The 26296-nt window shown below is 40.2% G+C and overlaps 1 protein-coding gene across 1 annotated transcript in view; it reads left to right on the top strand.

The window, feature by feature from the left end:
- The window catches only part of ADAMTSL1 (ADAMTS like 1), a 459478-nt gene that overhangs the window by 300220 nt on the left and 132962 nt on the right, over positions 1-26296 (top strand). Inside the window, exons 5-6 of the mRNA XM_086479436.1 lie at positions 5192-5428; positions 22581-22707. Of these exons, the coding sequence (XP_086335562.1) occupies positions 5192-5428; positions 22581-22707 (364 nt within the window). The remainder of the gene's footprint in view (positions 1-5191; positions 5429-22580; positions 22708-26296) is intronic.

The raw sequence follows: 26296 nt of genomic DNA, 5'->3' as shown, positions 1-26296 counted from the left end.
TCTGGGATTCATCTTATCTTTTCCACTGGTTTGTTGATTAATAGAAATTGTTTTGAATGGGATTCAAACATGGCAAAATTCCATGGACCTTATGAATTACAATAGAGTCAAATAGGAGGTTAAGTTAAAAAAAAAATTTTGGATGTGAGGAAGCGAATGAAGCCATAATAATATGGCCAGCATTAGGTGCCTAAAAAGTGAAGATGAAACTCCTGTGTTTATTTTAGAACAGGTTTCATACGTCAAAGGGCTTTCTGATCATCTTTAAAATTATATATATTTTCATTACAGTGGAGGAAATCTTGACCTGGTAGGATGAACAGAGATTATAAGTATCCAGTACAGGCTCAGTGTTTCAGGAATATCTCAGGAGCCTTCACAAGCTAAAGGTCATGAAACAGCCATCTAGGACTCACAAAGTTAGAGAAGGAACAGTTGTTTCCTATTCACTGGAAATTTTCTTCCTTAAAAAGTCTTAATGAATAGGAAGCTTGAAGATAAATGAACTTAGACAAGACTTTCAAGTTTTATTAACTCTTTCTGGTTCTTCAAGGAGTGCAATGGCAGCAATCCCTCATGCCTACAGGGGCCCATATATAATTTCCAAAACGAAACAAAACCGGTAAGATTTGAATATGGCATCAAAGCTGGAATAACCTGAAGCAGGACTGTAGTGCTGTTGCGGCCAGATACCAGTGCTGCCACATGCTCCGAACGCAGGCCATGCAGAAGTGGTTAGCAAAATACCTCGTAGAACTACATAACGCAGGCAAAGACATGCTGCCTGAATGTTCACTAACTTGGCCTGTGACTTCTGGCCACACCCTTGGGGTGTGGGTACACCTTTGTCTGTCAATCTGTTGTGCAGGTAAACAAATTGCATACTGTTAGCTTCTGGGATCAGACCCTTAGGTGAAGTGGTAAAATGTAACTTCACTCAGGCCAATGAAGCAGCGCTAGCTGGCGGCTGTAGAGGATCCCCTTCCACCAAGCCCTTGTGTACATACAAAAAGCATGCTGATTTCTTTAAAAGGGGAAAAGACTTTGTGGAGTCAGAGTCTATAGTCTGTCCAGGAGCCAACACTACAGAAATGGGGCACAGAAAGACTGCCTCAAAATGGCAAACACTCTTATCTAAACGTGTGCAAAGTATTTAGAAGAAAATAGGGATTTACTGCTTGAACAAATATACAAGAAAACACTGGCTTTGCCTTATCTGTTATTTCAGCAACTAGAATACTCATTTATAGGCTGTGAACTTGTATCTGTCTTTCATTATATGATTGCCACAAAGCCCAGCATGAAAAGGCTCTGATACCCACTGACATGTAATACAAACAATAAATAGTAAGTTTTAAAAGCAAAAAAAAAGAAGAGAAGAGATTAATAAGCAGTGCCAAGTTCTGTCCAGTTCCTACTTTCTCAGTCTCAGTGACCTGTGTCTAATGGTGGGTAATACTTGGACCATGACTCAGCATTATGTGTTTTGGTATAAAAAACATCACACAGGTTATGCAGGTGTTATGTGCGTGAGTGCAAATATATGTGCTTTCTTAACTGGAAGGAAAGTCCCTCTCTGAGGGAAAGGGATTTTCAAGACCTTCAGGTAGATTTAAGATTCAGCATTTCAGTAGGAGAAAAGTGGTGGGCCGGACTGTGACTCTTTTTTCATATCTGTGTGCCAAGATAAGTATGCATGTCTGCATTTCTGACTGTTTGAATGTATTCTTTGAATGGCTTCAAGTTTCAAAGTAAAACTTTTTTAAATACAACCTCTACTATTTAAATCCATTGTTTTATTTTGATCATGTTATCAAAGACTGGAAGACTTAACCTCAGTCCTGGTCACCTGCCATGTGTCCTGAAAGCTTGTTATGTTGATTGTACATTTTTTCTTTTTGATTTAAAAATAAAATTCAATGCAACAAACATAGTATTGAATACTGTACAAAGCAGGATTATGAACTCTGTATGTCGTGGGCTTTATTGGGCCTTTCTGTCTTTGTAAAAATAAAGATATTGCAAGCCAGGAAGTTTTGAAGGTAGAGCCAAGCTCAAACCAAACAAGAAAGTTGTCTTGGATCTCTGCAACAAGCCTAAGCCAAGCCAATAGACCTAACTGTATTCATTTATGGACAGAAAAATTCAGAGAAGTGTATGCACCAGAAGATTTTGTGTCAGGAAATAAGGCCACAGTGTTCCATTTTGCTTGTCTCTTCTCTATTTGAAAATAGAGTTAAACCAGGTCTTGGTCCAAGCTGGAACTATCTTGTTCATCCTCCATTTAAAAGCAGAAGGTGAAGACCACTTCTGCTGTAATTGCACACCTATAGAGGAATAATGAATTTCCCACATATTTTTCTGCTCTCTGCACACTGTGCTGCTGTCCAAACTTTGTCCCGTATCAACAGTTTGCCCAGATCACAAAAAGGGCCTGATTGCCTCTAAGTTTTTCTGGAGATTTTAAAATAAAACCGAAATACTTCCAGCATTTTACTTTTTTTTTTTTTTAATCTTCTATGACATATGAATAGAAAAAATGTCTGCAGTCTAAGTCCTCCAGCAGTAAAATTCCAGTTACGAGGTTCAACTTTCAACCTCCATTTTCAAAAAGGATGAATGGGCTCTGGATTATTGCTCTTTGATATGTATTTTTCTAAAGCAAGATTTAGCCCAAATCCTTTTTTTCTCTTACATCTTAATTTATTTAAACTTTTGTAGCAGTAACACTCTTCCCTTGTACTTAGACAGCAGAACTTTAGACTAGAGCTTGGCCCGTTACTTTCGGGCTGCATCATACTGAAATGCAAAGCAAGCTAACTGAAAATTTGCTCTCATGGTACAAAGCAAATTAGCTGAAGAACTGTGACTGAAGGGCATGGTTATATGTGTAGATAGTTCACGATAAGAAATGTTTGGAGTGGTGTGATCCAACATCATTCAACATTCAAACAAAACGGGCATAACAACATTGCCAGTACACAGTGGATGTTGCATGTCCTGGGTTTGAGCCAAGGGTACACAAATGATGAATTGATAGCCAAGATTCTGCCAAATTGCTTCAAGAGGAGATTTGAGAGCTTGATTTTTAAGACAGGTTTTATTTTAATACTAAACAATGATTCTTTAATGTCATAAAGTGACATGCAGCCCCCATGCCATTCATATTGAAAGCTGTAATAATCTCCCCTATTTAAAAGAAGCAGAAAAGTGTTAGTGAAAGCTGTAGTGAAAAGTCTGAGAAACAAAGATGATTATGTAAACCTCAGAGGAGATATTTTGCCTCAATAACAGCATGACTTTCATAGCTGAGAGGGTAAGAAGTCCATGAATAAAGTTGTCATTTATGATAAGTGATTTTCTATAGGATGAAGTAGTTTGAGGACAAATACAGGCATCTTATAAGGACATTGCCTAGTTATGTTGTTGTATATACATCAAAATGCCTCCCTATCAAGTGTATAATTGACATTTATGATTCTCTATAAAAAAGTGTTACAGTCCTCAAGCAAAGGACATAACAGGTATTCATTTCACCTGATACTTTACCAGGTATCATTGAGAAGTAGCGTTCCTTAAAACAGCAAGGTGGAGGACAATGGGACCTTAATAATCTGAGGCAGCCATATTGCTAACATTTGCTCCTTTGTCACAGTTCCCATGATATTTAATGTTTTTCCTAGAGCTTAGCTACTGTATTCCTGTAATTATGTAAGAAATTAAAGTTATTTCAAAACAAAACAAAACAAAACAAAACAATGAATCTCTAGCCTTTACGGTTGCTTGCACATGAAAACTTGAAACATAATTCTTCAAGCACCAAAAAATAAGAAGGAAATAAAAATGCTTATTTTGCCTGAAATCTCATTATTTTGGAGCTCTTCTTGCTCTCTTGAGAACGTGACTCATGGTTTCCAGTGCTAAATGATGACAAGAAAGTATGTGTGGATAAGAAAAGCCTCACATTCTCATCAACAAGAGAATTTAAATAGTATGAGTGGTCTTTTTTATATCAAGTGTGCTGGGTTCAGAGTAGGGTTTATACGTCTCACAAACCTCCTGGAGGATTAACAAAAGGGATTTTTAAAGGTCTTCCCAGTAGAATAATGCTAAGTCGCTAATTATGCAAGTTATGAAATCTTAGGCTGAAGAAATGCAAATACATATTACATTTTTCTGATTTTTATTGTCCTACCAACTGATTAGAATCATAGAATGGTTTGGGTTGGAAGAGACCTTAAAGATCACCTAGTTCCACCCCCCTGACATGGTCAGGGGCAACTTCCTCCAGACCACGTTGCTCAAAGCCCCATCCAGCCTGGGCTTGAACACTGACAGGGACGGGGCAGCCACAGCTTCTCTGGGAAACCAGTGTCACACCACCCTCACAGGAAGGAATTTCTTCGTAACACGTAATCTAAATGTACCCTCTCTTGGTTTAAAACCATTACCCCCTGTCGTATCACTACAGTCCCTGGTAAAGAGTCCCTCCCCATCTTTCCTGTAGGCCCCCTCTAAGTACTGGAAGGCCTCTATAAGGTCCCCCTAGAGCCTTCTCTTCTCCAGGCCGAACAACCCAAGCTCATCAGCCTGTCCTCATAGGGGAGGTGCTCCAGACACCTGATCATTTTTGTGGACTTCCTCTGGACTCGCTTGAGCAGGTCTGTGTCTTTCTTGTGCTGGGGGCCCCAGAGCTGAACACAGTACTGCAGGTTGGGTCTCGCCAGAAAAGAGTGGTATTTAGGTCACTGAGGCAAAAAAAAAGCTAGTGAGGAGAGCTTAAATAAACAAACAATTAAATCACGTAATTCTTATTCTTCCTCTTCAAAGGAAAATTTGATGGGAAGAGAGTGGCTGTGCACACACACTTCTCCACATTATGTGCACAAGTGGAAAGAGCGTCAGCAAGAGCATTTCAGGCCTCTGGTTAAGGCATGTACAGTGCATTTCTTGTGTCCCGAGCCTATTTACACATGCTCTTGATGTTCTTTCAATACTTTTGCAGAAAGAAGAAAGAAAGGTATAATTATCCAGTTGAACTATGTGTAGCTGCAGCTATTTCAATGAGTCATCTTAGTCTATACAGAAAAACTCTGTGCATGTGGCATCTGTGGAGCGCAGCTGACTACATAATATTGTGATTGGCTGTCCCAAATAGTCCTGCTGACATTTTCCTCTTTCTTTTCTTCAGGACTGTCCACCAGAAGCAGGTGATTTTCGTGCCCAGCAGTGCTCTGCTCACAACGACGTCAAGTACCAGGGACAGTTTTACGAGTGGCTTCCTGTCTCTAATGACCCTGACAATCCGTGCTCACTGAAGTGCCAGGCCAGAGGGGCAGCTCTGGTTGTAGAGCTGGCGCCAAAGGTTCTGGATGGGACCCGATGCTACACTGAATCCCTGGACATGTGCATCAGTGGCTTGTGCCAAGTAAGGAGAGAAGCCCTGCCCTAACGCCCTTCCTCATGGCTGCTCCCCTCAGATGTGTCTCACATGCTCACCCTCCTCCTCTGCACCATCATTTTAGGGTCTTCATTCTAATCATCTGTTTTCATTCTTTTAAACTGACTATCTTCCACCTTGTTTGGAACAAGTGTATAAATTCAAAGGTTATTTTCTCACTTTATGCTGTTTCCTTGGGGTTTTTTGGAGGAATGTATTCTCAGTTTTTAAACGGTTTTGTATAGTTAGCTGCAATGCAGATCTCATTTGAAAGCACCATAAGAAAATAATATTTTAGCTTTTAGTCTGGATATTCCAAAATTTTCCAAGTCTATGAAATTACATTATCTTTAAAGATTATCGCTCCCTGTAAGTCACAAACTACATAGCAGTAGATGAGGTACTAAACTGGAAAATCTGCTGTTGGTTTGCTACAGGACTAAGCAAGTGGCTGTATCTCCTCCTCTCCCCTGCTTGCTAAAAGTGAGATACAGGGACTTTTCGGCCTTCACTTCACAGTGCATGGAGATCTATTAATCATTCAACCAATTTGTTGGCATTTAGTTTTGTATTACCTTTGTGCTTTTACTTATATATTGCTAGTCTTTCAAAATTATCTACACCTGAATTACATGTAGGCTACAGATTGATGGAGGGGACATTTGCACCATCTCTGTTAAGTACTGAACATACCTGAATCTCAGAAAAGGTTGAGTCTAGATTCATGTTTCAACACCCAGTCTCCTTCAAGTCTATGTAGACTTGACATGTTGTTGGCTTTCTAGTGTAATTTCAGCCACTTTATGTGCCTTCAGAAGGTTTCCTCCTGTTTCCTTTCTGTTTGATTTTCTGTTCTGAGCCAGAAGCAGTCCTGAAGTAAATGAAACAGAATAAGCAGTTGCTGGGCTAATCTCATTTGTGATCTGAAGAAGGCAATCGTTTAGACCTCTTGACCTCAGCCGAGTGCAAAAGTTTCTCAAAATTTCAGATTGCTTAATGAGACAGAATAATTTCAGTCTTTTCTGCTTTTTTAATCTTTTAAAAACTTAACTGGAGACACAGGAATCTAGATGGGAAAATGATTCACAGTATTCTGTGTATAGTGGCCTGGAAATTAGGAGCAGTGCATTCAGGCTGTCCGGCTGATTTCTGGTTTGGTCCAAATATGAAGAAAATCGTCCCTTAGGAACTGAGCTCATAAGCATCCACTACTAAAACAAACTTGTTTGCATTCTCATGATACTTCCTACTCCTGGAAGGCTGAAGTTAGCTGCACTGTTACAACTATGAAGACTGATGTTATTTCTTAACTGTCTCTGTGGCTAAGGTAAGTATTTTGAAAATAGACAAGTACACTTGCACTAGTGTCACTGAGGAATTTCAGTTAAGCTAACCCTTTTCTTGTATACCCTAGAATAATTTTCAATGCATAAACATGAGTGTATGCTTTTCATGATCTTCAGCATTCAGTTTCGTCATCAACATTTTCCATATATTTTACAATCACTGCATCATTTTTTATGACGTTCAAAAAAAAATATTAAAATACAAATGCTCATGCTGCATTCCTTACAGTGAATAATTTTATGGTTTTGAGTGTGTTAAATAGAAAGCAACTCAAAGTATTTTTGTCACAGTGCATCCCTGCTATCCAGTCATATCTTTGTGACAGTAGAGGTACTGCATTAGAAAGTTCATAACTTAATTTGCCCTCATTGGATGCTTTAGAGCAGCAGGTGCTTTACTATCACAGCAACAGCTAATACTACCTAAGCAGTCCAGAAAGGTGAACAGTATGAAATTTGCCAGAATAATGGTGAACCTTCTTTGAAAGAAACATTCTTCCATGGCCTCTAGAAAGATTCTTTTAAAAGAATGGGAAACCATAGTATTATGGAAGACAAAGTAGAGCATTCTTGCTCTGTGACATTTGTGTGAATAAGCTTTCTTCTGTAAGCATAGTGAGTGCATGTAAATTTCAGAGGAGACAAAATGTGATCTTAGAAGTTATACCTATGCATTTGCAGCAGTAGTTGCAGGCTACCACTTCCCTAAAATGGTTAACACACTCTAAACATAACAACCACAGGTCTCAGTAGTTTGTGAGATTTCGTAATGATCCTGGATGTTCAACTATATTTTCATGAGATGTCCCTGCGTGATTTGGGGCAGTGTAAAAGACAGCTGTAATAATGCAAAGGCAAGGTTTGTCACAACTGCAAAAAATACAGTCTCCTGAGTTTTATATTTAGTCTAAAGTCCTGAAGACTAAAAAGTGGAATTATGTTTGTGAGCAGGCTCTTTGCAAAAAGTAGTTACACTGTCTTGGGGATGAAGAGGTATATTTTCTGAACTGCTCAGAGCAAAACTACTTAAAAGCAGCTTTAAGTTTGCCATCCTAGTGGGCTTGCATGATCCAAGTATTATTTGACTGTGGCTTTATAACAGAGAAGTGTATGGACTTTCATAATATGTTCTGAATACAGCCCTAGGTATGTTTTTTTTACACTATGGATGGCAATCAAGAAGGAATTGAGCATTGTTCAGCTAGAACATTTTATAAAACATATAAACATGGCTATTCAATTACAGTTTGTGCAAGAATCATGAATTAGTAAAAGTGACGTTAAGATCAATATATGCTTATGTAAACATAGTGCATTTTTCCCAGTGGATCAAACAGTTGTGTCAGCTCTCTGAACTAATCACAGAGATATTTCTTAACATGTGAGATTTTGGTCAGCCCATGTGGCCTGTTGTATGCTCACAAGCTGTTCCTGGGGTTATTAATGGCAGAAATGAGGAGTTAGTCATATTGCCTTCTGCATGCCTCAGTACTCTTTCTGATTAAAAGGTGCTGGTTTTCATTCTCATTGGCAAATATGTGTTTGTTCACAAGATGTAACATTTGGAAATTACAAGATCGCTCTCTCATGTTTATCTCTTCATTTTTAATGTGTTTGGAGGTTTAGAATCACCAGTAGCTTAGTAGCATATTTATGAGTCTTTGTTTAATTACTAGTTATTGACCTGAAACCTTTGTTTTACATGCTGGCCAACAACCAGTTAAACTCAAAGTCAGAAGAAACTTCTGATTGTATTCAGGACAAGCAAAGGCACCTTTGTGTTTAGAACAACCTGTATCCCTTAACCTTTGATTCAATGAAGAGTATGGTTAAAGATTCTTAAAAATATGCTTAAATAATTTTTAATTACAGAGGCAGGGTATGGGAGAGGTTATGTAGTTGCTGATCCAGACATATTTCATGGCACAGGGCAGTACACATGACTGTGCCAGTTCAGGAATCATGCAAGCTATGTGTCTTTCCTCTACCTGGATTACATAAATGTATTTGTCTTCTGTGAAGAGATGGGCTATATCTTGCCATTGTTCTTTGTGTAAAACACCTAAGAAATTAATGGGAATTCATTTTTGAGAATTGTTTTTTTCTTTCTGAAGTTTTACTTTTAAATCCATGGGTGACATAGATTGAGAAAGAACATTTTTCAAATTAAAAACTCCTTTTGTAATGCTTTTTATTTCTTACTAATTGTCTTGTCCCTCCTAACCATTTTAAATGACTTTGTGTATGGATATCTCTCTTATTTGGGTCCCTTTTAATTTCTTCTTTTTTAAAGAAATGCAGATTACTTCTCAGATGTAACCTTTGGGTCTCATTTTGGGTTTACTTCCAGATATAGTATGCCCCATTGGTGTAATGCAACTAGCTTGAACAACGATGCTCAAGTCAACAGAATGCTCTTTAAGAGATAGGGTTTTAATGTTCCATGTTAGGAAATGTCTATATGGACAGAATTAATGGGGATCCAGAGCACAACACATTTTAAAACTTCCAATTTCTAATTTAATTTTCCCTGTTTTTGAAATAAATTCCTGTACTTTAAATCCATTATCAGGTTTTTGAGGGTATAAGCAATTTCTGCATATGGCAGTTGGAGTTTCAAAGTTGGAGTTACTGGTCTCCCTTTGCCTATAATCCTCAGTTGCACCTGTGAAACTCAGAAGAAATTGTCTGTACTTTGTAGAAACAACATTTCAGACTCACTAAAGACTTCACCCTGAAGCAGAAACAGGAGTTTCTTGCTTACCTTCATATTCACCGAGGACAAGAGCTTTAAAGAAACTTCTGTCTTCATTATTAGCAATACAAATTCATTATTTATAGCATTGTATGCTATCTTAAAGATATATATCTGTGTCAGAAAAATGGACAGTTCTATTTCTTCATTTCTCTCTCTCCCCGCCCTCCTTCCTTTCCTTCTCTCCTTTTTCCTGTCCTTCTTGCTCTATTTCTTTTTCTTTTTCTTTCCCTGTTTCTTCTTAGTTAGCTTGAAAGAGTGGAAGCTTTTGTGCTTGTCGTCTCTCTTCTCCATATTTGCAGATATGAAAGGTGTTCTGTTTTCCCTTTTTTCTCATGTGAGAAGGCTACACAAGCAGAAGGAAGTCTCTGACTCTTCAGAAAGAATGAAAATTGCCGTCACATGTTAATAGGAATTAAACTGAGTAGCAGTATATTTCCCCCCCTCTAATTTCTTTCTATTCTAATAAACTTCCCTAAAACTTCTAGCAAATTAAAAGTTGCCTAGTTTTCAGGCAAAAATGTGATAGTTAATTGAATGCCCTTGCTTCTAACAAGGTTTTGGTCTCATTCTGGAGTATCCATTTTTCAATCATCTGAGGGGTTAGGTAGGCAGATGCCACCACCCTCTGTTTTCCAAGGGACTCGTGTACTGTAGGAGTGTTTTGTTCTCTGTCGTCACACTTTTTACGTCCTCCTTCACCTGACGACTTCTCTTGGTCATGGACTCTGATCTTCTCTGGCATGTCCCTGTTACCGCCTGCTGTATCTCTAACAGGGTGTTCTCCCTTGCTTGTTCACTCAAACAGCTACCTGTTAGTGCAGCTCTTTCTTCCCTCACACTTTCACACTTCGAGTTCTGGACAAATGCCAGCTAGGTTGCATCACTGGATAGAGGATCATGGCCTCTGATGCTGTGAAAGTCCTGTCCCCCAAACACCAATAATCCGTTGAACCTACTGGGACTTTTATTAATATAAACAAAAACTCCTTCCTGTTATCCAGTTTCCCTGCCACAATAATAAAAAACAAAACAAAACAAAACAAAATCTTAGATTTCTCTCTCTGTTTCCGTTGAAAGGAAAATATTCCATTTTCATTTTTGGCTTTTTCTATTTTCCTTATCCCCTTCACTTGCTCTTCCTGTTATCATACTCTTCATACTTGGTTCTCTCTTAATTTAATTTAATTTTTGTGTTCTGCTTCTGTGAATTCCACAAATGTTCCTTTTGTTAACTCTGGCAAGGATGAACAAGAAAAACAGTCTTTGCTTTCTCAGATAGGTGATCAAGGATTATCCAAGGCTTCTTCTGTCTCCAGTACTAATGGCAGAATCTGCATATTGCTGTGTAGCACCAGATCAGGTTTATTTTGGTTTTATTTTTTGGTAAATATGTGGCCAGACAGTAAGGTGTTGTGCAGTGTTTCCAAAAACGGGGTCCCATTGATATCATAGACAAATCCTCACCTGATGTAAATAAGTATTTCTTCCCTGAAGCCACATTCATGGATGAGATGCTTGCACTCTGGGCAATCTCTTTTACTTATACTTGTGGAATGGCCCTCCTCTTCTGCCATCCTTTCCTCCCCCCCAGACCAGAGATCCCAGCTTCACAGGAATCAGGAAAGTGAAAATATGGCAGTTTCCCTGAGGAATCTGCCTCCCCTCCATTCTCACAAGCATTTACTCTTTTCACATGCTTTCCTTTTTTTATTGCCCGCAATACAAGCCACAGCGAAGTGTGTAGTTTGGGGTGTTGCTTTAAATGTTTCAGCCACAGCACAGGGCGACAGGAGTCCTTCTGTGTGAAAAACCATGATAGCCTCTACAAAGCTTACATCATTTTCATATTGAAAGGTTAGACACTGCAAATGCATGTTACCAGAACACTCCCTTTGGTAACTGCTGAAGCAACGCAACTGTGTAAGGCCTCCCATCAAAAGCAAAAAGTGTAGACACTGTCCCTGAAAGATAGTGCAAATTCTTTTGCAAAAACCTGAAAAAAATGAATGATGCTACAATTAATAGCATTTTATTTGAGTGGTGCCTATTAAATGGGTAAAAACAGTCTTATTAGCCCAAGAAATTGATGAGATGTGTGTCTAGGATGTGTTAAACACCAACTGGTTTCTTATACATGCAGGTGTATAAGAGCTAATGACTCCTTTAAATTTCTCCGAAGAATCAAGATAAAAGATGTCTACTTTTGCTTTCTGTTATTTCAACATAAACCTGGAATAATTTTACCACAGTCTCAGACTGTCCTGCTATTGAAAAAACAACTCTGGTCCTAACCGTATGAGTATTACTATTGTTATTATTACTGCTACTATTACTGTTATTGTTGTTGGTTGTATTAAAGACCATGAAATTATTTCATATGTGTGGTGGAATGTCAGAATGAATCATATTCCAGCTCTAATAGCAGGATTAGATCCAATGATAAAAAAGCTGGTTATTTTTAAGAAGGCACTTAAGTAAGTTTGTTACTACAAAAAGTTCGGGATTGGAAAAATTTTTGTTTATTTCTTCTCCCAGCACTGCCCGTCTTTATTACATTATTTCAGTTTTACAGGTTGTTAGTTAGAGAGCTGCATCCCAGAAATACTTATCTTAATGTCTACTATTTATGATAATGTGAAATTGTTCCTTCAGATCTACTACCAAATACTACTAGAGGCAGTTTTTAACTTTTCTGATATATTGACTCCTAAGACTTTTTCCTGGTACACTGCATAGTCAATTGAAGTCAGCTGACAACAAGTTTAGTTTCCTTAGTTACCTTTCACAGACAGTGAAAAGTACCTGTAACAAAAGTGGTCAGTCTATGGACTCCAGTATACTGTGGACATAGGCTGAAAACCACTGATTTTAAGAAACATTAGAAAAGATGATTTAATGGCTTGCTACAGCTTGTTTATTTTTGAAGTCAGTATTGGAATAGAATGTAGCCAACACAACTCAGCTGAATTTCCAAAGCTATTGTTCATCTCAAACTGAATGCACTGGGTTAAGGCTGTTTTGCCAGAAGTGTATTAAGGATAGTTTCATATAGCTTCTTCACAAATAAAACATATTTGTTTTAAGTATCAACATTAAGTGCTCTTGCTTACTGTTTTGATGTTACTTATTCACTGTTACAAATCTGTGATAGGTGAAGAAATTAATTGAGAACTGAGATTCACTAATTCTAAAAATATTTTTAATTTAAAGGAAAAATATCCTTCTGGATGGCCATATACTGCTTTGTTTGGTAGGGTTTGGAGATTTAATAGGTGAAATAATAACATAAATACAAAATGTGGTAAATGGGATCATCTGTCATTATACAGGGCTATGAAACTTATACACCTGATCTTTTCCCATATCCTACTCCGCAGACCTTTTTGCAGACTTTTCTGCAGTGGTGTATTTTGTTAAATAGTTTTTCCCACTGTATTATTATGTTCTCTATGTACACATACTTAAATGGCTATATATGTACATGTATATGCTTCTAAGTTTTTTTCATCAGAGACAAAGGCATAATATCAGAAGAGTAGAAAAATCTGCTCTCCTTTGAATAAATGACTGTCCACATATTGCCTGTATGGACAGTTTCTCTTTCTCCCTTCCATCTACACACCATTGTTGCATGGATCCTTTCCTGTTTCCAGTTCAGGCTAAAATACAGAGCTAAGCAGGATAACAGTGTCACTTAACACTGTGCTAGGTGTGTTGGTGCACAGATAATGTACTCAGTGGCACAGTAAACCTGCTTGATACTGGTAAAATATGGATTTTAAAGAACACAGAATCTAAGTGGTCACCTCAGCAAGCTCTTGAAGGCTCATGAAACTTCCTTGGGCCCAGACTGACCCTATGGGATGTGCCTGGAGCACTGCTGCAGAAACTGGCACCTGGCCCTGTGGCTGTTCCTAGTCATTCCGTAGCTTGGGCCCTGATTTCCATGCATGCCTCCCTCAGACCATTCAAGATCACTCCAGTTTTGAGGAAGGAGAAGGTCAGGACTCTTTCCCACCCTGTCTGAACCCCTGGACCATTTTTCCATGGTGCAGCATTCATTGCTCTAATATTGAAGACTATTCTCATCTGTGCTTGCTACCAGTAATACTGGGGATCACGTGCTTATTTTGACAAGATCCCATTTTTCTGCACTTTAATTTAGCATATTATCTAACTGTGAAAAATCTGAGAGACAATAATTTCCAGAAAGATATTTTTATCTGTGTTGCTGTTTTACATTCACACAAGAGGACTGAAAATGCCTGTCATTTGCCCATTTGATGGCGAAGTAGAGAAATGAATGACCTTTGTTTCATTAATTCTCTACAAACAGGAATAATTTGTGTTTCTACCAGTGTGTATTCATTTTTAGAGGCATTCAGTCCCCCATGACAGCTTCCAGTAATGATCTTTTTCTTCTGCCAAGGCTGTGACAGAAGTCAGGTTAAAACAAAGGAAAGCATTGCAGAAAAAAAAAGTCTAGGTATTTACATGTTGCTGGGATTTCAGTCTCCTGTAGTTCAGCTATTTCTGGCTCCTGTTGGTAGTTGTCTTTTTTTTTTCTTTTTTTTTTTTTTCCTAATCTATAAAACACCAGAAGAAAACGCAAAAGGTGTAATAATAACTGTATTTTTTAGGCAAGTGTGTGGCTGTTTTTCATCAGACATGTATGACAGGATCAGTTTGAAATTGTCTTTCAATTTAGCCTAGCCTTTTGACATGATGATTATAATGGATTTTCAGATTCTGATGTCTGCATCAAGCTCCTGAGCCTAAATGCTCAAAATGAATCCATCTTTTTTTAGAGTGAGTTGAAACCTAGATGCCTTCTGGGGAGAAGAAAGTACTGAATTCTAGATTTCTGATGGTCAGGCTGAACAGTTGAACTGCTGTTCTGCTGTTTGAACTTTTTGTCTAATGCTCTCCATCCCTGTCTACCTCCTGTTTTGTGGATAAGGAATCTTAATTTTGTTTTCTTGTTGATGAGTATAATTGTTCTGAGATGAAAGAAGTAGCAGCATGACATCTTTCCATCATGCAGAAGGGAGTGGGATGGAGAACCTGACGATTCAAAAGTGTAATAGCCAAATGCTTAAATTGGTGTCATCATTTTTTGTGGCAGAGAATGGCAAGGAACTGGGGATATGTTCATGGCATGAAACAATCTGCATTTGCATTATTAGAATTCCACTCCCCTGCCCTGAGCTATCAGTTTTCCACTTTATGGTCCAACAGAGATTGGCATCACTGCAGAGATTTTGTTCTAGTCTTTCAGCAGAAATACCTGCTGTTACTCCCAAGTAGACAAACTGTCTACTGTGGGTATGTATTTGACCAGATGCACACAGAGCACCTCACTTTGCTCGGGGGGGAAGCCTATTGTAATTTGGGGGCTTAGTAAAAAAGAAGAAATTCAAAAATGCGGTTTGGAGGCTCCTAAGAGTTCTGTCACAGTTACCAGGAAGTAACCTGTGTCCATATATTTCCTTAGCACATCTGAAAACCTGAGGTGTGTAGAGTGGCAGGCAGAGTTTAGCGCTGTATGAAGATGGAAAGATGTCCGTGCTGGCTGGGCAGTTTTGAGAGTCCCCACCAAAACAGATGTGTTGTTATCACTGAAGACCATGGCAGGGCTTCCAGTTACTGTGAAGATCCAGGACAGGGGGACTGCAGGCATTTTAGCTAGTTCTGTCTTCATCCTAAGTGTCTTCGCATAGAGCCTGCATGCACTTCTCTTAGAAGCTGAGCAGCAGGTTGGAATACCATACAGGCAAAGCAGTTTCAGCTGTGTCTTGGGGACTTGTAGTCTCTCTCAAGTATTTGAACTGTGGGTGAAGTCTGTTCCTTGTTATGCGACGGATTATGCGACTGCCTGAAGCACCAGAAAGGCTGTGCTGGCTGGCACTGTAGTAGATCCCCATCGATCCAGCCGACAGAGGACTGGCTCCTGTCAGCAAAAGAAGTCTGTCTGAAAGAGAGAAGATTGTACATCCAACAGGAGATAGGTCTGAGTGGCACTATCAGGCATCTCATGAAGTCATCAGACCTGACAAAGGATCACAATCAAATGTGATGTGTCACAAGTGCCAGTCAAATGCTTTCGCAGTTTAGTTCTTCATAGTCTAGGAAAAGAGAATGGATTCAGAGGACAGGCTTCATTGAATTTATCTTCGGTTTCTCAAACACATTGTTCTGAAGAAGCTGAAGGAAAGCTGCTTTGGTGAGTTCTGGCTTATAATGGCCTTTACAATCACCTTCTCTTGTAGTCTTTTCATCTTATACAAAACCTAGCAAATCTTTTCCTTGAAAATGCTAAATAAGCTAATTATCCAGACGTTATGTGTGATTCTTCTGGAGAATATCAAGTATTTCAATAACGACCTGTGATAGAGCACTGACTAAAAAAACCAGGGGTTTTGTTCTCTTTCATGAGTCGAAGCACAAGCATACAAGAGTAAAGCAGAAACTCATTCTTACTCTGGCAGAATATGGACTTGCGAACTGAACTCCAGCCAAAAACAAAGAAAAGTGTGACTAAATGCCTAAGTGAATATGAATAATCACAAAAGCCTCTTTTCTTCCTTTTGTCATCTGTTTATAAACTCTTGGAACTTAATTCTATTTAAATGTGGCTTCTTACAGAATAGCAGCCTCTGGATTTTTGTATCATCAGAGAATGAACTAGATATGGCTTCATTTCCAAATCTATGGGCTCTCCTATGCTGCCCCACACAATAAATTATGGTTATTGGTTGATTATGTATGACTGAAACAGAAAAATTCAAACTCTTTCATGTAGGAAGAGTCCTTCTAATAAAATTTGCATGTAAGGATAGGAGTTACCTTTTTGCCACATCCAAGATTTTAATGCCTCTATAAATCCTCATTTAGAAGTTGTAGCTTTTAAATTGATTTAATTGTGTCTTTTTAAATCAAGGATGGTTTCAAAATGAGGTTGAATTTATTCTTTTCCCTGAGGGAAACCTGAGAAATAGGAATTTCTGTTGAGTTTCTTCTGCTGTTGGGTGTTTGCTGCTTCCTTCTAGAGCTTTGGCTGAACCACAGATTCTCAATGTATTGTGTCTGCCATGCTGGTTGGGTAAGGCTCCGTGAGGGTCTTTGTCTAGGTTAAAAATAGTGATAGCAGAGAACCCTGGCTAGCTGGCAATGCTGGGCTGATGGGGCAGACACTAAGGAGGATCTGCAAATTGGTTCCAGTGGATCAGCGGTAGATAAGGCAACAAGTAACAAATCACTGAGTTGGCCAGCCACATGCTTAGTGTGTTGAAAGGTGGATCTCATTCACTCCAGTGGTTATATTTAACAATTTGGCTGCTTCAATGAGTGGCAGAAGTTTGTTTACACTGCTTGAACAGTTGCAAGTTGTGTTTGGCTCAAGCGTGAAACAAGTACATTGATTGCAAGTGTCGCTGAGCCTACTGTTACCAGCACAGTTACAAATTGTCTTACCATTGTGAAATCATCTTATGGTTTTCAGCTATAGCTGTTGATTGTGGTGTGCTTGCATCTAAATTCCTTGGGACATAGGAGGATCCTACCAGGTGCTTGGTTCTACACAGGACTGCCAGTCACAGGTTAATGTCAGCAGGCTGTGCCAGAAAAATGCTAAGGCTGAAAACTGTCATCGTAAGGTGTCAGTGAACTGAAGGGCAGATACCACTTCAACAAGGATTAGGCATCACAGACACCAGTCCAGTTTCAGTTTGCCATACAGCCTAGAGCTTGTTCTCTCCACAATTATTTAAAGAGTACAACAGGTCTTCATCCTGATTGTAAAACAGGATTTTGGACCCAGTTGAAACAGTGGCTCTGATCCAAAACTTTCTTCAGCTGAACAGTGACAACCAACACAAGTCCCAGATTGAGCCCCACATTAGTATCCTTGTGAAGGGCAACTTTGTTTTTCTCAGTTTTTCAGAACTTCTTGTGTTTGAACTTCAGACATGCCCTTTGAAAAACAGAGATTTATTTATAATTGGCTAGATTTGCAAGCTTGCTTTATTACATTATTTCCTGCCCAGAGTTTCTTAATACTGAATAGAAATTATTATGAAAACTTCTTACTTCAGGGCATTTCCAGGCTAGCAGGGCTGAAGCAGATCCTGTCATCGCTGGTCCAGTTTTATTTCTGGAAAAATCTGCTAAACGGAGCCAGAGTTTAAGTCTGCAAGTGGAACACATACACACATGACATTCATGCACGCACTCAGTGAATTAGTTCCAACTTCTGTTGTGGAACTTTCAGACTGATGACTTTAAATTATACATCAGCTGCTTTAAATGACTTTAGATTATACATCAGTTGGTCTGCTAACTTGATGACTTTTTTCTTGCAGTGTCCTATAAAAATTATTTTGTGAATATATCTCAGAGTCAGGAATAACTCTATTTTTCTGTTTTGCCAACTCACTGGCTGTCAATGGAGTAAAAGTGGGAGCCGGAGGGGGAGAATAAAACTCAGCATGAAGTATGGGAATTCAGCCTAAAATGTAATATGGAATCTTTACCTCTGAGAAGAACTGTGATATCTCATGCCAGAAAACAATACAGGCTCGGCCAACTAGGGATTAGCTGTTATTATTCTGGATTTTTGTTGCTGACTTTTTTATGCTAAACCCACAAGGAGAATAAAAAATCAGCTCACTTTAGAAGTGGTAAAGAACTGGACAGGGATTTGGTACTCACCTGTGATTTCCTCACTCTGGTACAGCTGACATCTTCCATATACTAAGAGACCTCCAGAGCCCTGCATGATCTGCTGCTTCTGCTATAAGGGCATTTAACCACAATAGCAATGAGTTTCACAGGAACATGTTTAGAAATATGCAAGAGCTTCATCCAAATCCTATTGAATTTGTAAGTGCATTTTCTTGATTTTGATGGGGTTTGGATTAGATTGTCAGGGAACTTAATGGAGCTGCTTCTGACATTTTCTGTGGTAACAATCTGCAGTTCAAGCCTCTGACCACGCTTCAGCAATTTGAAACTCGAAAGATTTCAGTGTGGAAAATCTGTGCTTCATTACCCTGCTTTAAGAGGAGGAAGCTTAACATATAATAGAAATAAGTATGAAAACTGCTTAGTTTAGAACATTTCCAGGCACAACCTGTTGCAGTAATCCATTTTCGTTCCTGATGGGGGCTTCCTTCCCAGCCCTTTATGGATTGAAAAAGACTTCATCTCCCTAAACTGCCCCCCGCCCACCCTCCAATGTATTAAGATCAGGACTAGAATGCACTGGAAAAGTAAATATCCAACCCACAGAAGCTTCAGAATTTTGACATTGGTTCTAGTTTCAAACCAAGATGAGGAGTTGGCATTTCAAAGCTTTTCAGAGAGTGAAATATTCCCCATATGTCTGAACCAAAAATGTCAGTATTTTGTTTCAAACTGTGTCCACCAAACCATTCCTTTGAGCTGTAGATTAGAGGTAGAATATCCTAATTCACTCCTTTGCCTACCAAGCTGATCAAGCAGTATCTACCGTGGATTTTATTTTCATGACACTCCTAGTCAGATGAGTATGCCCACTGGTCAGTGTCTCGGCATGATTTTCTGGCTCTGCAGTCTAAATGAATCTACTTTTCCTGATAGCTAGGTCTCTCCTATTGTGTTACATCTTTGGCATCCCTAATAACAGCCATTCCAAAACCTCCCCTCTGTGTTTTGCTCGTGTTATGGGTGGATGTTGAAAGAAACAATTCTGCCTTCCTGTTTCTTGCTAACTTTGTATATTTCTGGGGGGATGGTGACATATTTTCACCCATCCCTTAATCTTTTGCAGTGGCTTCTCCGCAGCCTTGACAGAGTGAAAATAACGTTATGGAGAAGACATATGCCAATCTCAACTCAGCCAAGCCTATGTTTCTTCTGCTCATAGAGACAAAAGTTATTACTCTCCTGAACTATGTATTTTTTCAGAAGCTCTTTAATATTTCTTTGTCTAATCTTTTGCTTTCATAAGAGTCCCACCTATATAATGTTTTTATGCAAAAAGTACTAAAAAGTAATATAAGAGATCTGGAGTAGTGTTTTTCATTTTAAAGCATCAGTGACTCCACTGCAAACACTACCAACCTTTTTACTGAATGTAAATAATTTCAAAAAATGGAAGAAGGATTTCCCTAGGTAACGGAAAAAAAAAAAAAAAAAAAAAAAAAGAAAGAAGCAGTGAACTTTGGAAATTTTTTTTATTTCAGGCATTAGTTAGTCACTCATAAGGGTTTTTAATGAAAACTTCATACATATTCTGGGTATCTATTAAGAAAATCCAACAAGTAAAGCAAAAATCTCTGCAGAAACCTTGGAGAGAAATAAGAAATTTATTTAATTCTATCAAAATTTCTAATAGCATAAAATTATCTGAGAGACTACCAAGTACAAGAAGATTAAAACACATTTTGTACATACCATGTAAGCTTTGGTGTTCATAAGAAGTCCATTTTCCTCACACTTGCATTTGAAATACAGGGTTTCAGCAAAAGAATTATTTTTGTGCTATACACTGTCCATCTTAAAAGAGTGATGAACATCAATATAACTTCCTTTCACACCTGAGATTTTCCTCGTGGTTTCCTCTACAAGTTGTGACCTAGCTCCAAATCGCTTAATTTATAAATTAACTTTAATCAGAGTACAGCCCATGGCGATATGTGAGCTGATGATTCATAAAGTTAAAAAGGCTTTAAAGTAGTGAAGGTTGTTTTTGAAATTGGTTGTCTCATACCTGGATTTAAGATCCATCCCTTTTTACATCTAAGCAGTTCACATGTTCTTTTCATGGTGTGAAAGGTGGGTGAAGGTATGCAGATTTGAATACCAGTCTAGACTGAACCGTTGAGTGAATATAAAATATATTATAAGCAGATATGAAATGGAATTTTGACCTTTCCTCTGATATCTGGGTTCCTCGGCAGGGCCCTTCTCACTCTGGGTGCTAGTGAGCTGTAATGTGCTTAAAGGAAATTCATCTGGCATGTAGGCATTATGTCATACAGTTTTTAGATCATGCAAGTGACTTTTTTTCACATCTTGTCTATACAGAGACATTCATGAAAGTTAAAGCGAACCAGTCTGTGTATATCAAAGAGTCTCCAGCTCCTGTAGGGATATTCCTATTAAAAAAAAAAAAAAGGACCTAAACCTTATATGATATCACAGATATGATTTATACAGCTGTACTTGGAAACTCTTTATGGAGTAATCACAGTCAAGATAATCTTAACTTTGCTTCAGCTATCTAACTGTGATATATCTAATGTGATAAAATGTCTCTTGCAGTCTTGGTATGACTAGATTTTCAGGGAAATATGTCATTTATGCATGACTGTTACTCCATTAGCCCTCACTAATGCCTGTGGAGATATCATAATGTAATGCAGAAGCATAGGAGATTGACCCGGTTCTGACCCAGTAGAAATGAGTAAACTCAAAGAAATTATATGATAGCTTTCATCAAGCCTAACTCTAAACCTATAGTGATTTAAATTAAATTAATTATACTATCAATATGATAGATAATCAAGGAAATTGCTATTGTGCCACAAGAAAATAATGACGGGATCTGGAATTGAAATTGGTAATTGAAAATAGAAATGTGAATTGAATTGCTAAGCGTGAATACTGGATATTAATCAAAGCCTGTGTTTTCACAGGCAAGTGAAGAGCAAGTTTCAAATCCAGAAGTACATTTCACCCTAGCAATTCTGCACACATAGATTTGCACAAATGAGGAATATTAGTCTGAAAGTTTAAGTGGGAAAGTTACACATGCAGTTTTTATGAACCTGGATGATAAATGCCCTCTTTGCACTTAGCAGTTTCTAGGACCCAGATCTCTGATTTAACTGAAACTCACAGATGCAGGCAAATTTAAAGCTGAAATAAGCATTTTATTTAAAATCCCCTGTGTTTACATATACTCTCTGTGAGTCCTAGTACAAACTTTTTGGAAGTAAACAAATATTTTTTCATTGCTTACTTTGTGCACCAGAATGCTAGAGGGTCTTTCATTTTCTAGTATATATAAAGATAATTATAACGCTGTATGGACTTGCTTAATTTCTTGTATTTCAGCAATTTATGTGCAAAATTCATAACTTGGATGCAGAATTCAAAGTTCAAATGAAAGGTTTACATTAGCACTGTGCTAAATAAATTTATATTTCATTTATTTAACTCTAAATGCATTTAGTTATAAATTTATATTTGATGCCCCTGGGCACTATAGTTTTTGAAAACTGAGAAGCCTAGTTTATAGGCTAACTATAAACTAACTCAGAGGAAGGCAGGGAGGAAGGCAGGAAGGAAGGAAGGAAGACAGGCAGGAAGGGAGGAAGGGAGAAAGGGAGGAAGGGAGGAAAGGAAAGTTCTAAAATTTTGAACCAAATAATTTGCATATAAGAAAAAAGCCAGTTTCAGAGTAGGTAGTTGCACTTCTGACACTCAGTTCTTTTGTTTTAACCATTCCCCCCTTCTTTATTAGATCTTTAACAATGTCTGAACACAGGCATTGATAGCATAGAATGGGATTATTGTCAAACATAATTAAAAGCACATGGTTTTCCCAACTGCATAGTAGGTAAAATTTCACTGAGATCTCAGCCATGTTGTTTTTTATCTGTGCTGCTCTTTACTTTTATCTATCTGTCTGCTTCCTATCTGACTTCTTATCTACTTCAGGCATTTTTCTTTGTGAAACTCTAGGAAGTGTAATTTCTGATAGGACTCTGATCAAGAAACGTTCACAATACCCTAAAAAAACAACTTCCAAAAATACTCTTTTATTTCTCTAGACTGCAAAAGCCATTGAGTACTAACCTGCTTGCTATCTCATGTCTGAATTCAGTTCCAACTCCCAGCCAGATTTGCTCAGCCTCTTTCATTGCTAAGGTACTTTATAGCCCTCTAGAGAGGCTGCAAGAGAAATTCGGCAATAATTAGTTGCAGAGATGGATCGAGCAGTGAGTCAGTAGGTGCTCACGTTGAACTGCACATCTTTCTTTCTTGCCAGATCGTTGGCTGTGACCGCCAGCTGGGAAGCGCTGTCAAGGAAGATAACTGTGGGGTCTGCAATGGTGATGGGTCCACCTGCCGGCTGGTTCGAGGCCAATATAAATCCCAGCTCTCAGCAAATAAACGTAAGATGTCCCTCCTGGTACAGTGCCATCTTCCTCTCTTAGTGAAATGCACGTTTCTTGCAAACTAGATTTCACCCCACTCTTTCTCAGGCAGTTGAATGATCATGGTCAGTCTGGTTGTCCCCACAGTCTCTTCCCTTATGGGTTAAATCAGGAATGCTCAGACTACAGCTCTGGCTGTGGGGGTGGACAGAGGATTATGGAAAGGTATCACTAGTATATTCCAAATCTCAGCTAGCTAGCTGCTTGGAAGGAGCAGGAGAACGAGAAGAGTTGGCTCTACCCACACTGCTCTGGCTGTATTACCTGACTAGGCATAGGACTCAGTCCATGCTGCTCTGAAGAGAGTGGTTGATGCTGGTCTACAGCAAAGAGGAACCCTAGGGAAGTGGTGGTGCCAACCTGGCACAGTGCTCCCTCCCAGACCTACATCCACAGCATGTCTACTTGCATGCTGAGCATGGTGACTCAGTCCTAGGGTGGACTCAGGTGTCTAAGTCATCAGGAGGTGACTACACAGATTAGTACACACAGACATGGACTTTCTCATGCTTTGTCCGAAACAAGTTCAACTCAGTGTGGTAAAATAGCATTCGTGTGCCCCAGTGACATGGTTAGTTTGTCCTGGACCCTAGGAAGGTTTTCAGCCTGGTTACAGCATCATAGATGGAGCTATTAAAGTTTTGCGGTGAGAGATAGGGCATGTCTGGTCAGAGTGAAGAAAGGATAAATAGGTAGGTGTACTTTCATGACTATATAGACACACCTAAGAAATCATATGTGATAGCCTACAAACCTGCCTCCAGCCCTACTTGGTGGCATTAGAGATTAATCAGACCAGCTCAGCCATTCTGGAGCACTTTTTCCAGTGCTGAACAGCACATGACCTAAAAGATTAAAACAGCAGTTTAATATCTGCTGAAGACTGTGTGAGTATACTTGTAGATAGCATTCAGTTTCTCTGAGGATCAGTGAGAGGTGTTTTTTACAAAAGCTTCTCTTTGTCAGACAATAACGGCTTGGGTACGGAACACAGTGTAGAGAGCAGTGGTTAGGCCTCTGGGAAGGAGGGAAGGAAGGCAGGAAGGCAGGAAGGGAGGGAGGGAGAGAGGGAGGGAGGAAGGAAGGGCGGAAGGAAGGAAGAGCGGAAGGGCAGGTGGTAGGGCGGAAGGGCGGAAGGGCGGAAGGAAGGAAGGGCGGAAGGGCAGAAGGAAGGAAGGGCAGAAGGAAGGAAGGGCAGAAGGAAGGGCAGAAGGAAGGAAGGAAGGGCAGAAGGAAGGGCAGAAGGAAGGAAGGAAGGAAGGGCAGAAGGAAGGAAGGAAGGAAGGGCAGAAGGAAGGAAGGAAGGGCAGAAGGAAGGGCAGAAGGAAGGAAGGAAGGGCAGAAGGAAGGGCAGAAGGAAGGAAGGAAGGAAGGGCAGAAGGAAGGAAGGGCAGAAGGAAGGAAGGGCAGAAGGAAGGGCAGAAGGAAGGAAGGAAGGGCAGAAGGAAGGGCAGAAGGAAGGAAGGAAGGAAGGTCAGAAGGAAGGAAGGAAGGAAGGGCAGAAGGAAGGAAGGAAGGGCAGAAGGAAGGGCAGAAGGAAGGGCAGAAGGAAGGGCAGAAGGAAGGAAGGAAGGGCAGAAGGAAGGGCAGAAGGAAGGAAGGAAGGAAGGGCAGAAGGAAGGAAGGGCAGAAGGAAGGAAGGGCAGAAGGAAGGGCAGAAGGAAGGAAGGAAGGGCAGAAGGAAGGAAGGGCAGAAGGAAGGGCAGAAGGAAGGGCAGAAGGAAGGGCAGAAGGAAGGAAGGAAGGGCAGAAGGAAGGAAGGGCAGAAGGAAGGAAGGGCAGAAGGAAGGAAGGGCAGAAGGAAGGAAGGAAGGAAGGGCAGAAGGAAGGAAGGAAGGAAGGAAGGGCAGAAGGAAGGAAGGAAGGAAGGAAGGGCAGAAGGAAGGGCAGAAGGAAGGAAGGAAGGAAGGGCAGAAGGAAGGAAGGAAGGGCAGAAGGAAGGAAGGGCAGAAGGAAGGAAGGGCAGAAGGAAGGAAGGGCAGAAGGAAGGAAGGAAGGAAGGGCAGAAGGAAGGAAGGAAGGGCAGAAGGAAGGGCAGAAGGAAGGGCAGAAGGAAGGGCGGAAGGAAGGAAGGAAGGGCGGAAGGAAGGGCGGAAGGAAGGGCGGAAGGAAGGGCGGAAGGAAGGGCGGAAGGAAGGGCGGAAGGAAGGGCGGAAGGAAGGAAGGGAGGGAGGGAGGGAGGGAGGGAGGGAGGAAGGAAGGAAGGAAGGAAGGAAGGAAGGAAGGAAGGAAGGAAGGAAGGAAGGAAGGAAGGAAGGAAGGAAGGAAGGAAGGAAGGAAGGAAGGAAGGAAGGAAGGAAGGAAGGAAGGAAGGAAGGAAGGAAGGAAGGAAGGAAGGGAGGGAGGGAGGGAGGGAGGGAGGGAGGGAGGGAGGGAGGGAGGGAGGGAGGGAGGAAGGAAGGAAGGAAGGAAGGAAGGAAGGAAGGAAGGAAGGAAGGAAGGAAGGAAGGAAGGAAGGAAGGAAGGAAGGAAGGAAGGAAGGAAGGAAGGAAGGAAGGAAGGAAGGAAGGAAGGAAGGAAGGAAGGAAGGAAGGAAGGAAGGAAGGAAGGAAGGAAGGAAGGAAGGAAGGAAGGAAGGAAGGAAGGAAGGAAGGAAGGAAGGAAGGAAGGAAGGAAGGAAGGAAGGAAGGAAGGAAGGAAGGAAGGAAGGAAGGAAGGAAGGAAGGAAGGAAGGAAGGGAGGGAGGGAGGGAGGGAGGGAGGGAGGGAGGGAGGGAGGGAGGGAGGGAGGGAGGGAGGGAGGGAGGGAGGGAGGAATAAAAAGAAGGGAAGGGAAGGGAAAGGAAGGGAAGGGAAGGGAAGGGAAGGGAAGGGAAGGGAAGGGAAGGGAAGGGAAGGGAAGGGAAGGGAAGGGAAGGGAAGGGAAGGGAAGGGAAGGGAAGGGAAGGGAAGGGAAGGGAAGGGAAGGGAAGGGAAGGAAGGGAAGGAAGGGAAGGGAAGGGAAGGGAAGGGAAGGGAAGGGAAGGGAAGGGAAGGGAAGGGAAGGGAAGGGAAGGGAAGGGAAGGGAAGGGAAGGGAAGGGAAGGGAAGGGAAGGGAAGGGAAGGGAAGGGAAGGGAAGGAAGGGAAGGGAAGGGAAGGGAAGGGAAGGGAAGGGAAGGGAAGGGAAGGGAAGGGAAGGGAAGGGAAGGGAAGGGAAGGGAAGGGAAGGGAAGGGAAGGGAAGGGAAGGGAAGGGAAGGGAAGGGAAAGAAAAAATATTTTGTATGAAGGAAGGAGAGGAATAATCCTCATAAGAGTTCCATTGCTGAGGCAGAACTGCACATTAGAGGGCAAAAGAAATCATTCGCAAAGATTTAGGAATGGAATTTCACTTCATTGTTACTGTTTCTGCAATGTACATGAACAGATTTAGAAATGTCCAGGCTGCTTGAGACATGATTGTATTTGTGAACTTTTTTGACAAATGTCTTTTCCCATAGGAATAATCAATTTGTTTTTAGTTGCTTTGTGGTAGAAAGGTGCTTCTCTCTTTTCTATTGAGGATAAAAGCAGTAATATATATTATGCTATTATGCACAGTATTAAAATCTTAAGAAAGTAAAGTCCC

Source organism: Leptosomus discolor, chromosome Z, assembly GCF_034619465.1.
Source record: "Leptosomus discolor isolate bLepDis1 chromosome Z, bLepDis1.hap2, whole genome shotgun sequence".
Lineage (NCBI taxonomy): Eukaryota > Metazoa > Chordata > Aves > Leptosomiformes > Leptosomidae > Leptosomus > Leptosomus discolor.
This window is presented reverse-complemented; position numbering and strand designations above follow the sequence as displayed.